Consider the following 14540-nt stretch of genomic DNA (forward strand, 5'->3'; position numbering starts at 1 on the left):
CTATTCCCTCAGTGACAAGCATCCCTATTTCAACGTAAAGGGAACAGAAAAAACACAATCCTCCACATTGGTCCATTTCATGAAGCTTAAACCTTCACTCGTTGAGTTTCAGCCATTTCTGAAATAAGTAGTTGACTGAGCTGTGGTGGATTCAGCAACACAGCAAGTGAGCTTTGAGTTTGTTCAGTTATTCGAATGCCACTAAGATCATACCGTGCATGAATAGAAAAAAAAAGGATCTGCCAGATACTGGGCGCACCTTATCATTGTGAGTATACATACTCTCGAAACAACAGATAGGCTACATCAAGTGTCTGTGACTACAACTGAACGTAATCACAAAGACGGATGTGTGTGCAATAATGCTCCCCTTACAGTCTGCTCCACAGCAGCAACAGACTGTTCTGCCAATTAACGAGGTCTGTCCCCTTTGCCTTGGGGAAAATATAATCTGTAATATGAAGTAGCCAGAGCGTCTTTGTGACCGTGCAATAACATTAAGTATCTAAATCCAAGTTAGCAATGTGCTTTATCCACCATTTCCAAAGGGAAAATGTCATGAGGTAAATTAAATCTACATGTAACATTTATAGTGATAAAATTAGTTCTATATTTGAATTTCTCATTAAGTTAGTTTCTAACAGAACAAGCAAGTAAGCCATTATTTAATACAAATTAAATTAGCAACAGGGATAAAAGAGGAAATGCTAATGAGCTGTGGAACTGCAAGCTGCAACAGAAAATTTGCAGAACATTATATTAGACATATTATCAGTAAGATCAAGATTTGCAATTGCCTTGTGGCTTTATATTTATAAGATTTCTATCAGCAAAGTAATTTTGCTCAGCTCTTCGTTTTTACCTGAGTGAATAGCTGAGGAGCATCATCGACTTTCATTTGACTGCTGGTGAGGTGTGAGAAGATCACTGATGCTGTGAAGCAACAATGGTCTGTGTGATGTCACAATGGTCCCCATCACCCTGCCACAGCATGCTTTTGCTCCTTTCCAACTCTTTTTATTTTGTGTTGTCAAATTATCATCTTTTTGCCAACAACTGCAGAACATGGAAAAACAGCAAAAAAAAAAAGACTTTCTGGTCCTCTTTCTAATCTGCCATTCATCAAGATCATGGCTGATCTCGACATCTTCCCGCATTATCCCTCCATCCCTTGATCCCCCAAAATGGAGAAAATCATCAGTCGATGTTTGACATGAACTCGATAAATGAGCCACCGAAGTGTGCTAGGGTAGATAATTCCATCGAGTCACCATCCTGAGTGTAAAATATTCTTTTCATTTCAGTCCTAAATACAGCTCCCTTGGGAAACATCCAATATGCATTCAGCCTGTCAAGTTTTCAAAACATTTTGTCTTGAAATATTAATCCTTGTGCATCAACACATAAGGCTTGCACTTTGCAACACTAACACCCTGTGTCTAATTCTAATGCTGTAAAGCTCAAATGTGTAATTTTGAGTGATAAACCACTGTTCAATTATAGTCCGTGAAGACTTGGTAAAATTATGAACATCAAGTCAGGATAAACAGGTCCATTTTGGATTTGCAATCATTAATCTGCATTGGGTCTTAGCTAATTAAAATTTCTATAGAGAAACCTGAAGAAGGGACAGCACGTTCTAGTCTAGTGGTCACCAACCTTTTTAAGCCCAAGATCCCCTACCTCGGTCTTAGTGAAAGGCGAGATCAACTAGTTACACACATGCGCACCGGGGGCAGAAAAGACCGGAAGTAAAACCCCACAACCCAGAAGTAGAAATAATGTATAAACACCAGGGATACCCACCCTATTTTGCATCACGGACCTGTTTAATATTGACAACATTCTTGCAGACCGGCCGACAGGGCGGGGGGGGGGGGTGGGGGATTGGTGTTAAACACGACCGGAATACACCAATACAGGTTCCTTATGTCCAGTCTATTCCGCAATTTTTTCACAGCTCTCGGCACTTAGTTTCCGTCCCGCTTGCTCACGTTTTTTTCCGCTGAAAAATCTCAACATGTTTGTCTTTAAGTGCGGGGTGCTTGGACTCAGGATACCGAAGCCGTTTTGAGGGCTTCATTGCCTCGGACAGCCTCCCGGCCCGAACTGCAACCTCCGCCCGCCCGCCGCCAGACGCCTTGGCCAGGTGCAGCTGGTCACAGGTGGGGTGAGAGGACAAGGTCAGGACCGCAGAGGTCCCCGTGCCGGGGCCGTGGTGGTCGCAGTCCAGGCAGAGCGACCGACTGAGCGAGGAGTGTGACATGCCCGCCTCCCCTCTTGTAGGATCTATCGGCTGACAAAAGTTTGTTTCAGTAGATCGCAGCGAGGTAGCTGCTCTGATACTTACGAAACCTTGAGCCTGAATTAGGTCATCTACGAATATTTTAGCACCAGCTTCTCCACGGACATTCGGTGTGGTGAACAGGTTTAGAGGCGGCGCCCATCTGTCCACACTCCGGGCCCATAGCAACAGCACTTCCCGCCAGCCGCGCTCCAGGCCGGTAGCATCAGCACTTCCCGCCGGCTGCGTCAGGCGAACACTGGCACGAGGGTGTTACTGCGTTTAGGCGACTGATGACCTCGCGTGTGTTCAAGTTCAACAGTGGGCATGACAGGGAATGAAGAAAAGTTCAGCTGACTCATATTGTTTCCTTGCAGCCCGGTGGTTGGGGACCATTGAATTACACTGTGTAGTGCAGGGGAGCTACACACATGTGCACTGGGCAGAAAGAACGGAACTAAAACCCCGCAACCCGGAAACAATTTCTCAACAGTATTTGTGTATTTATTTTTCTTTCTTTCTTTTTTTTCCGGGATCTACTGGGAAAGTCTCAAAGATCAACCAGTCGATCGCGATCAACGGGTTGGCGACCACTACTCTAGTCAAATTTATTGATGATACAAAGGTAAATAGCTTTGTAAGTTATTAAGGGGATATAAAAAGTCTGCAAGAATATATAACATCGTTTTAAATGAGCAAGCAAAAAGCTGGCAGATGTAAAAAAGTGTGAGGTTATGCACTTTGAAACAAATAAAAAGGAAAAGTATCAAAATGCTATGGCACAAAGGGACTTAGGGTTTGCAGTAAATGGAACACCAAGTTAGTATGTAGATATAGGAAGGCTGATGATTGGTATTGATCGTTATTGCAAGGTATACGGAGAACAAAACTGATACAACTTTTCAGGGTGTGTGGCGCGTGGCCAAGTGGTTAGGGTATTGAAGGTTCTAGCGATCTGAAGGTTGTGAGCTCCAGCCCCAGCCATGGTAGTATGTTGTGTCCTTCAGCAAGTCACTTAACCACACATTGCTCCAGTCCACCCAGATGAAAATGGGTACCGGCAAAATGCTGGGGGATAACCTCGCGATAGACTGGCATCCTCTCCCGGGGTAGGGGGGGTTTGTTTCGTACTCTCAGTCGCTTCACACTACGGAAACCAGCATAAGCGCTGGCCTGATGAGCCTATAAGGCTCGGGACAGACTTTAACTTTTAACTAACTTTTCAGCGCACATTCTCAGCTATATCTAAAGATCTACAATTTTTCAGCTCCATATTTAAGATGTTAGTGTGCTGGAGAGAAGTCAGGGGCATTTCATCAGGGATTGATCCCTGGGATGAAGAGTTGTATATAGAAAGGATCAGTAGACCAAGCCTACATTCGTTGTGGGAACAGAACAATTAGAGATGATCTCTGGAACATCAGGTTCTGAAAGAGATTGAGAGGATACTTCCTCTGGTGAAGGTGCCTAGGATTGTGGGCAGAGTTTCAGAATAAGGGGTTTCCCACTAGAGGTGGGGACGAGGAGGGATTTCAATTCTTAGTGCATTTTGAGCTTTGGAATTCTGTCCTTCAGAGTTATGAAGGCACAATCATTGAATATTCAACGTAGAGGATGACAGACATTTAAACCATCCAGGAGTCAAGAGGTGTGGGTAGACGGCAGGAAAGTGGTGTTGAGGCCAATACATCACGATCATATGAATGGTATAGACAGCTCAAGGGTTTCACTACCTCTCTCTTTCCTCCCAAGAGAATAAAATCAGATAGCTTAGCTCATGCTGAATGAGACATTGTGGACATACTGAGCGAAGTCATCCGAATCAAATGCATTAGCATTCTAAATGCGACTCACACCTCTCTCCCCCATGCCCCAAACCTTCCACGTTCGACAGCTGAAGCAAAATGATGGAAGTGGCTACTTGGCCTGTCAGACTTGCATTCACAATTTATTGCAAAATATCACTTGGACCACAGAATATCACTATCGCACTGCACTGAGAACATATTTAAGGAAAATTTTAGCTCCGGTAATTTATTTATTTATTTACTTTTATTTAAAACGCACTGGTTCAGAGGAACTCAGCTACGGTTAATATTGAGACAAGTCTAATCAGTCTAAGAAACACAGGATTATGTGGTCATTTTATTTTGGATTTACTTTCTTAAATAATATTTGGGCAATGTTCTGAAAGTAATCGAAGGATGGCAAATTCTGACCTTGCAGTTAAAAAAAATCTTTTGCTATTACGCACACTCACAAATACAGTCTACATTCTCAGTCCTAATGACACGTCACCAGAAACTACAGATAGTTCTTCAGCAATGGAAAAAAATAAAGTTGGTAAAAAGAATGAAAAGAGCTTACCGCCTACTTTGCTGGCTTTTCTCTCTTGGGCAGAAGCGAATGAGGCTGCACTGTTGTTTGCATGTTCTTTCTCTCTGGATTTGCGACACTGGGAATTTTTCTTTTGTTGGTACTTTGACAGCCATTGAAATTGGAGTGGGAATCCTCCAGTAAGAGCCTGCTTGAGTACTTCTACAATAGGAAAACCATATGTTAAGCAGTGGACACCTTTCATTGTTTTTCCATCACCAGTGTCAGGCATTTTGTTTCGTAAAAGTGGAAAAAAGGAATTTTTTTTACAATTTCTTCAGAACATCCGCCAATACCATCATTTAGTAATATTCTGTTGTTGTAAAGAATAGATAGATAGATAGATAGATAGATACTTTATTCATCCCCATGGGGAAATTCAACATTTTTTCCAATGTCCAATACACTTGTTGTAGCAAAACTAATTACACACAATACTTAACTCAGTAAAAATATGATATGCATCTAAATCACTCTTTCAAAAAGCATTAATAATAGCTTTTAAAAAGTTCTTAAGTAGTTTACTTAAATACATTGAATACAATCAACCCCGGCACTTTAACATATCTTACTCCTGGCGGTTGAATTGTAAAGCCTAATGGCATTGGGGAGTATTGATCTCTTCATCCTGTCTGAGGAGCATTGCATCGATAGCAACCTGTCGCTGAAACTGCTTCTCTGTCTCTGGATGGTGCTATGTAGAGGATGTTCAGGGTTTTCCATAATTGACCGTAGCCTACTCAGCGCCCTTCGCTCAGCTACCGATGTTATACTCTCCAGTACTTTGCCCACGACAGAGCCCGCCTTCCTTACCAGCTTATTAAGACGTGAGGCGTCCCTCTTCTTAATGCTTCCTTCCCAACACGCCACCACAAAGAAGAGGGCGCTCTCCACAACTGACCTATAGAACATCTTCAGCATCTCACTACAGACATTGAATGACGCCAACCTTCTAAGGAAGTACAGTCGACTCTGTGCCTTCCTGCACAAGGCATCTGTGTTGGCAGTCCAGTCTAGCTTCTCGTCTAACTGTACTCCCAGATACTTGTAGGTCTTAACCTGCTCCACACATTCTCCATTAATGATCACTGGCTCCATATGAGGCCTAGATCTCCTAAAGTCCACCACCATCTCCTTGGTCTTGGTGATATTGAGACGCAGGTAGTTTGAGTTGCACCATATCACAAAGTCCTGTATCAGTTTCCTATACTCCTCCTCCTGTCCATTCCTGACACACCCCACTATGGCCGTGTCGTCAGCGAACTTCTGCACATGGCAGGACTCCGAGTTATATTGGAAGTCTGATGTGTACAGGGTGAACAGGACCGGAGAGAGCACGGTCCCCTGCGGCGCTCCTGTGCTGCTGACCACCGTGTCAGACCTACAGTCTCCCAACCGCACATACTGAGGTCTATCTGTCAAGTAGTCCACTATCCAATCCACCATGTGAGAGTCTACTCCCATCTCCGTTAGTTGGTGCCTTAAGATCTTGGGCTGGATGGTGTTAAAGGCACTAGAGAAGTCCAGGAATGTAATCCTCACAGCACCATTGACCCCATCTAGGTGAGAGAGGGATTTGTGCAGCAAATACGTGATAGCATCCTCCACTCCCACCTTCTCCTTATACGCAAACTGAAGAGGATCCCGGGCGTGCCTGGTTTGTGGCCTCAGATTCTGTATTATCAGCCGCTCCACGGTCTTCATCACGTGCGACGTCAAGGCAACAAGTCTGAAGTCATTCAACTCCTTTGGTTGTGGTTTCTTCGGTACCAATGAATGAATGGGTTCAGATCAGAAAACCACTTGACAACATAATTTGCCATACTTTGTCCTGAGAAGACACCAGATAATTTTATTGAATTGTAAATACTAAAAGTAACAACACTGATACCCAAGAGAGAAACTTCTGGGACCTCTTGTTGCTGTATACATGGTTTGAACGAATTCAAAACTGAACAATATGAACTAATCTCTTGTTATTTTGGTAAATATCAAAACTGGAGAGATATTCTTATCATCTAATTTGATTGCTGGGCATCTGACAGTTCTTCAAATGTAACTTGATAGTTAATGGGAAAGAAAAGTCTTAACTTTCTAAAGTCATCCCAACTGATCTGTCACAGATGAATGTTGATCATCAGTTGCTTATTTATCGTTGTGGTAAGAAATGATACAAGATATCTTGAACCTCTGCATTCTAGATGGACAATAATAGACACATATTTTACTCCTCAAAGGCAATTCTTTTATGTTATTACTGGCATCCCACCAAAAAATATCTTTGTCTTTGCTCAACGAACCAGTGAAGTTTGAACTTTCATGCTCATTTCAGTCCCATGTCATACTGCAATATTCTGATATCGCACAAAATTTTATCACAAAGTTATTTGCATATTCGTTAATGGAGATATTCTTCTGGCATTGCTCTCTCTGGTACTCAAAGACCTACTCCGTTATTCCTAAACAAAAAGCTGTTTCAGAGGCGATAGCCTTCTGCTTCCGCACTGCACTCACCATAATGCACTGACAAAGTGAGCTGTTTTACAATTAAGGCCCTACAGCAAGGGTGAACAATATCGTCATATACAGATACAGCTTGCTCTCCATGTTGTACTGCCACAGCTTGCAGATCTAGACAGTTAGTACTCAACATCCATGGCCAACCCTGGCCGATAGAGTCCCATCCCATACCACTTACGAGCAGAAAGTGTTTCAGGTGGGAATAGAACAGGAGCCATTGTGAGCATCTGCCCTGCCCACCCAACGAACACCAGGGCTAACTGCTGTGCTCCTGACACTGTCAACGTCAAGTTCAACTCATCAACCAATGATCTGGCTTTGTTGGCGAGGTCACATCACAAACTATACTCATCTCAAAACTCATAACAAAAAGGAACATGTTGAAGAGTCAGTGTTATCCATAAGACATAGGAGCAGAATAGGGCCATTCAGCTCATTGAGACTGCTTCACCACTCCATCATGGCTGATTTATTATCCCTCTCAACCCCACTCTCTTGCCTTCTCCCTGTAACCCTTGACGCTCTGACTAATCAAGAACCTATCAACCTCTGCTTTAAATGTCCTCATTGACTTGGCCTCCACTGCTATCTCTGGCAATGAATTCCACAGATTTAGCACCCTCTGGCTATAGACACCCCTCCCCATCTCTGTTCTAAAAGGATGTCCTTCTATTCTGAAGCTATGCCAAGAGTCTCCCATATGTTTATGAAAACTATCACTTTTACATCAAAGTTGGGAGGAAACGCTTCCACTGATGTTTGCAACACCACAGCCAACCCCAGGGCTTTGTACAACTACATCTGCTCTTTCAACAAATGGATAACTAAGACATTTACACACAATTAAGCGATTTTGGAAATATTAGCAGGAGCAAAGTTTTCAGTGAGATCTAAGAGCTCCAACAACCAGGCTAACAAACCAAACCCACCAAATACTGGTCAGCCTCTAACGTGAACATCGATGGCAAGGACACCCACCTCACTCAATGCAACCAGTTTGGCCCTGCGAAAAGCTCAACTATACAACTTCAGAAGCAACAATCCCCATGATTGGAATTTGACCTCACTTACTAGTTCCAAGGGTAGTAATAGCCAAAGAGTGGTAGTGGGGACGAGCTCCCACTGCTAAACAAATGCTCCTCATGGCGTGCGTCTCAAACAGCCTCTGACAAACAAGTCCAACTCCTGGCCTTCATGTGTGGCATAGTTCTTATACCCAGCGGAGCTGTTCTCACTGACAGGAGAAGGGGCAAAGGCGGGCCACTGGCGCCTTAAAACCAGTTGCTCCGGGCAGATGGGGCTTGTTAACCAAGCAGCAACTACAAACTCTCATGGGCCGCTTCTCTAAGGCATGCAAGGACTTTGGGCTTACCATCAGCCTAAAGAAAACAAATGTCCTTGCCCAGAACGTAGCGGAGACTCCAGTCATTACCATTGACAATTATGATCTAGAAGTGGTCCACGAGTTCACATACTTGGGGTCGACCATTAGCGACACTCTCTCCCTCGATGCTGAAATCAACAGGCGTATCGGCAAAGCAACATCGATCCCTGCTCAACTCTCCTCGCGGGTCTGGGAGAATCCGAAACTCGCTACAAAGACCAAGACTGCCATGTACAATGCATGCATTATCAGCACCCTTCTGTATGGGAGTGAGACTTGGACCATTTACTCCAAGCAGGAGAGGAAACTCAATAGCTTTCACTCGCACACCCTTCGCCGCATCCTCGGCATCACCCAGAGAGGCAAAGTCCCGAACTCTGAGGTCCTCTCCTGTGCTGGACTTCCCACAATGTTCACGCTTTTAAGACAATGCAGACTGTTCTGGCTGGGCCACGTCCGTCGTATGAAGGATGGTACACTGCCAAAGGACATCCTCTACGGAGAACTAGCACTAGGCAAGAGGAACGTTGGTAGACCCCAGCTTCACTTCAAGGACCTCTGCAAGTGTGACATGAAAGCCTTAAAAATCAACACAGTGTTCTGGGAGGATACAGCAGATGACCGCAACAAATGGCGAGGTACTCTTCAGCAACACCTAGAGCAAGGTGTAAGAGTGATCCTGAGTCAGTTTGAGGAGCAGAGAGGACAGCGGACAACAATTCCACGACACCCTACACATGCAGCAACTGTGACAGAGCCTACCATTCCAGGATCGGCCTCAATAACCACAGTCGACACTGCTTGACAAACCAGTGACTACCAGAGGCGCAGCACCCATGGTTGACCACGACCAACGGAGGCCACAACAACAACAACAACTACCTTACTGCAGAGCGAAGACTGCTTGCTTATCCTGGGAATCCTTAGCCAAAAAGGAAAGAACAATCAGGAAATGACTAACTGATGCAGAATCAGTCGACCACAGTTTAGCAATTCTATGGGCACTTTGATCATTTTGCACTAAAAATAGGCTTTGTGGCTTTTTTGTTCAATTTGTGTTCTTTCTTGTAAAAGTTATACTTAATCTACATTTTTTCTGGTAACGCTGTTTACACTGAGAACCATTATATTAAGTACCTCCTGTACCCAATAACGTGGCCACTGGGTGTATGTTCAGGGTCTTTTGCTGCTGTAGCCCATCCATTTTAAAGTTCAACATGCTGTGTTTAGAGATGCTCTTCTGCACACCACTTGTAATGAGTGGCTGTTTAAGTTACTGTCGCCTTCCTGTCAGCTTGAACCAGTCTGGCCATTCTCCTCTGACCTCTCTCGTTAACAAGGTGTTTTCACCCACAGAACTGCCACTCACTGGATGTTTTTTTTGTCTTGTACACCTCTCTCTCCAAACTCTAGAGCAGGATGTCCCAACCGTTTGTTATACCATAGACCCTGACCATTAACCAAGAGGTCTGTGGACCCCAGGTTGGGAACACCCGCTCGAGAGACTGCTGTTATGTGAAAATCTCAGGAAACCAGCAGTTTTTGAGATAGGCAAACCAACAATCAGTCCACGGTCAAAATCACATTTCTCCGCTATTTTGATGTTTGGTCTGAATGACTGAACCTCTTGACCACGTCGGTATGCTTTTATGTGTTGAGTTACTGCCACACGATTGGCTGGTTAGATATTAGCCACACGATTGGCTGGTTAGATACTAGCCACACGATTGGCTGGTTAGATACTAGCCACACGATTGGCTGGTTAGATATTAGCCACACGATTGGCTGGTTAGATACTAGCCACACGATTGGCTGGTTAGATACTAGCCACACGATTGGCTGGTTAGATATTAGCAGGTATACAGCTCCATTCTGATGTTTGGTCTTAACAACAGCTGAACCTCTAGACCACGTCAACATGCTTTTATGCATTAAGTTGCTGCCGCACGATTGGCTGATTAGATATTTGCATTAACAAGGAGTACATAATAAAGTGGCCGCTGAGTGTATGGGATACGACATGCCTGTGACACTGATGCAATTAGGTTTTCCATTGCACTGTGGTGCAGATGTTCACTTCTGCATGTGGCAATTCACCTTACATTGACTTTTTACTTTGGATGACCTCTGCGTCCTGAACCCCAAACAGTTAGAGAGTTATGGTCGAGGAAAGAGGAAGCAGTAAAACAAAGAACTGAAGACATGCTTCATCCAGTCACATCACTGCAGGAAATTTAAGTAATGGTTATACCAGTAACAGTGAGTATAGTTGCACCCACCCACATAAGTTCTGGCAACTTGCAGACTCTGACAGTTTGCACATTACAGCGATGGAATAGCTTCCTTAAGAGCACACAACCGATCTGGCCATACTCCCTACCCACCTGAAAAGGCTGCTAGATGTTGGAAATCTGAAATAATAACAGAGCATGGTGCTAGATGTTGGAAATGTGAAATAAAAGCAGAGCATGTTGGGCAGACTCAGCAGGTTGTTCAACCATCAAACTCAAAAGTAAATTTGTTATCAAAGTACGTATACACTCAGAGGCCACTTTATTAGGTACACCTGTCCACCTGTTAGTTAATGCAAATATCTAACCAGTCAATATTGTGACAGCAACTTAGTGCATAAAAGCATGCAGACCTGGTCAAGTGTTTCAGTTATTGTTCAGACCAAACTACAGAATGGGGAAGAAGTGTGACCTAGTGACTTTGACAGTGGAATGATGTTTGGTGCTAGACAGGGCGGCTGGAACATTTCAGAAACTGCTAACCTCCTGGGATTTTCATGGGTAACAGTTTCTGGAGTTGACAGAGAATGGGGTGAAAAACAAAAAAAAAACTGAGTGAGGAGCCAATTCTGTAGGCAGAAAGAGAAGTCAGAGGAGAATGGCCAGACTGGTTCATACTGACAGGAATGCGACAGTAACACAAATAACAACATGTTACAACAGAGATGTGCAGAAGAGCATCTCTGAATACACAACTATCAAACCTTGAATTGGATGGGCTTCAGCAGCAGAAGACCACACTGGGTCCCACTCCCGTGGCCACGTCATTAGGTACTCTCCTCTACCTAATGAAGTGTCCACCAGATGTATGTCACCGTATACTATCCTGAGTCATTTTCTTGCAGACATTAACAAGAAAATAAAGAAATACAATAGAATTTATGAAAAACTGTATGTAAACAAATGACAAGCAACCAATGTGCAAATAAAAAATAATTAATACTGAGGAGAGCCCTTGAAGATGCACCTGTGGAAAATACAGTAAAGCAAAATTAGCACATAGTCAAAGAGCTTCACTTAACATCTGTCCACAGGTCGAATGGTCAGTAGACAACAAGCCGACATCTGAGACCTCCCACTCAACAGTAGGCAGATCATGCTTAAAATGTTGGTCTACACTCAGTCTGAGGATAGCCCATGTGTGGACTAGCTTACAGGCGCTGCAAAGCACATGGCAACAGAAAAATAAATGACCCCAAAGAGTGGATACGAGAGGAAAGTGACATCAACGTTGGTGAAAGAGGAGCAGTTGGTGAGTAATTGCAAAGCACGTTCTTGAAATTTCGAACAGCAGCCACTGTGCACCCTAATGAGGAATCGGTGCTTAGGGTAACGGATTGCCAATCGAGCAGGTTGCTTTGCTCGGGATTTTGCGGAGATTCTTGAAAATTAGTGACAAGTTAAGAGCATTTTCCATAAAAGTGCAGAGTATTCAATCACATCTCTGACTTGCGCTTTGTTAAAGGTAACAGGGCTCTGGGAGGTGTTGGAGTGTGAGTCACACAGCCCAGGGCATTCAATCTTGTAGCCAAGTGGCAGAATAGATGAGTTTCTGGTCCATGGTGAATTCCATTGAGACAGCTAGCAGGCCCCACATAGTCAGGAAAATGTAATCTGACTTGCCACATCTACACCTTCTATCCTTGGTATTTTAAAACAGCAAAATCATCTGAGAACATAAACTCTTAATAGTAGGAGGGTTATAAACCTCCGGAACTTGCTTGGTTAGTTTTAAGACCCTTCTGATGACGGGTCTCAGCCTGAGAAGTCATCTGTTTACTCTTTTCCACAGGTGCTGTCTGGCCTGTTGAGTTCCTCCAGCATTTTGTGCGTGCATCTTACAACAGGAGCTTCAAACTAAATAAAATGCTGTAGGTAGAGTCAAAGAGCACTAAAGCTCAGAAACAGGCCCTTCAACCCATCTAGTCCATGCCAAAACACTATCCGGCCCCATCCCACTGGCCTGCAATGGAGTCCTAGAGAAGTGCAGCATTGGTTATTGCACTCCCCCCATAAACACCCTGCCTGCAAAGTCAGCCCAACCACATGTATTTGTAGCAGCCTCAATGTTCTAAAAGCAAGTCCGAACAAATTAAAATTGTCAGAAGGGAGGATAGATCAGCATCACCCACATAAGCACTGGTAACAAAGCCATTAGAGCAATCAGGATAACCTTTCAAATGATGACAAACCCCAATTTTTTTTGTAAAACACAGAAGTACCTGAGCAGTTAGTCATCTTCCTCCTTGTGTTTAACTATGAAAGCCACAACATTTGCAAGAAACCTCTGTTAACGCAAGGCTGACTGGCTGCATCCAGAAGAAGAAAAGGCACCACTGAGTTTCTGAAGTTATCATTAATGCTGGTATTTTGGGCTCACTTGCTTCACACTGGGCCCAACCACAAAAGGAGATGTTCTGATCACATTACTCGCTTTACAGCAAGTTTAAAGCAATTATAAAGTGCACCGTACTAGATGCTTGTTTGGTGCACAGCCGTTGTAGTGTTGCATGATGCTGCTCGTGCAGCAAACTTGTTCTATTTCCAGTCGAACAACATTAGTACTTACCACTATCCTGCTTGGGTTGCTTATACATCAGAGTTTGCGTCTTTCTGCAGTGAAAAGTTCCACTAATAAACAGACCAGAGACACGATGACAATCCTGTTCGGCTACTTCGAGGCTCAGAAAATGAATATGTGATTAAGTTAGGCTTCTCGGCATGACATCATAGTTTAAGTAGGCACCTCCCTGCGAGAGCTGTCACCATCGCGGTCTGGTCCTGCTATCTGGAGAATGGTGAAAAACAAACAGGCAGCCCAGAGCAACTGCACAGCCTCTCTGCAGAAACCCGACTCTGTTCAGCAAGGCAAGGAGGAAGTGCAGGCCAGTACAATGATTATATCAACCACACTCCGACTCTGAAGGATTTGACGTTGGTAAACCATCGCTTGCCATTTGAGTTGTCCCTCCCACTCCGACCTATGTCTGCAACCTCCTGAACTGTTACAACATGTCCAACGTGGACGGAACAACACTTCAGCTTCAATTTCTGCATATTGCAGCCCTGCAGAATCAATATCACATTTAAGTAACTCTCTTTCACTGCTTCTGTCAGAGTGGCCATCTGTGTTGTAGGTTTATCATCCATAGGATTCACCCAATTCATCCCTAAAAAAAACTGCCCGGTTCTTTTGTTCTCTCTCTCTCTCTCTCTCTCTCTCTCTCTCTCTCTCTCTCTCTCTCAGCAACTGGGTAATCTTAGCTACACCTTATCACCATAGCAACCCAACATTCACCAGGGATGCTCCATTCATCCTATCCACTCCTCCATCCCCATTTCTGCAACTTAAAACTAACTCTTCCCCTCTTCCCAGTTTTGACCAAGTTTCTTCGGCCTGAAACATTAACCATCTTTCCTTGCAAAGATGCTGCCTGATCTGTTGAGCGTTTTCAGCATTTTAAAAAAAATCTTCATATCACTTAAATTAGACTTTTTGTAAGAGGGATAGACTACTGCACCCCAACAGATCACTGATAAAATACACTGGACAGACTACGTAAAACTTCTTGCACCCAAATTAATCCTAAGCCCAACTGGATATGATTCTGAACTGGGCCTCCATAGCTCTCAATTTCAATGTCTGACAGACAAATTAAATCTAGTACAGGCAAGAATTTATAGC

At 43.8% G+C, this 14540-nt stretch overlaps 1 protein-coding gene across 5 annotated transcripts in view; it reads right to left on the bottom strand.

Moving 5' to 3' along the window:
• Positions 1–14540, bottom strand: part of inpp5b (inositol polyphosphate-5-phosphatase B) — a 192222-nt gene that overhangs the window by 140554 nt on the left and 37128 nt on the right. For 4 of the 5 annotated variants that reach the window (XM_073034325.1, XM_073034326.1, XM_073034323.1 and 1 more), the window contains one exon: positions 4652–4822. In XM_073034325.1, the coding sequence (XP_072890426.1) occupies positions 4652–4822 (171 nt within the window). Of the gene's footprint in view, positions 1–4651; positions 4823–13424; positions 13691–14540 lie in introns of those variants that run through there. The other variant, XM_073034328.1, reaches the window with a different exon arrangement.

The sequence above is a fragment of the Hemitrygon akajei genome, chromosome 32, assembly GCF_048418815.1.
Source record: "Hemitrygon akajei chromosome 32, sHemAka1.3, whole genome shotgun sequence".
Taxonomy (NCBI): Eukaryota; Metazoa; Chordata; class Chondrichthyes; order Myliobatiformes; family Dasyatidae; genus Hemitrygon; species Hemitrygon akajei.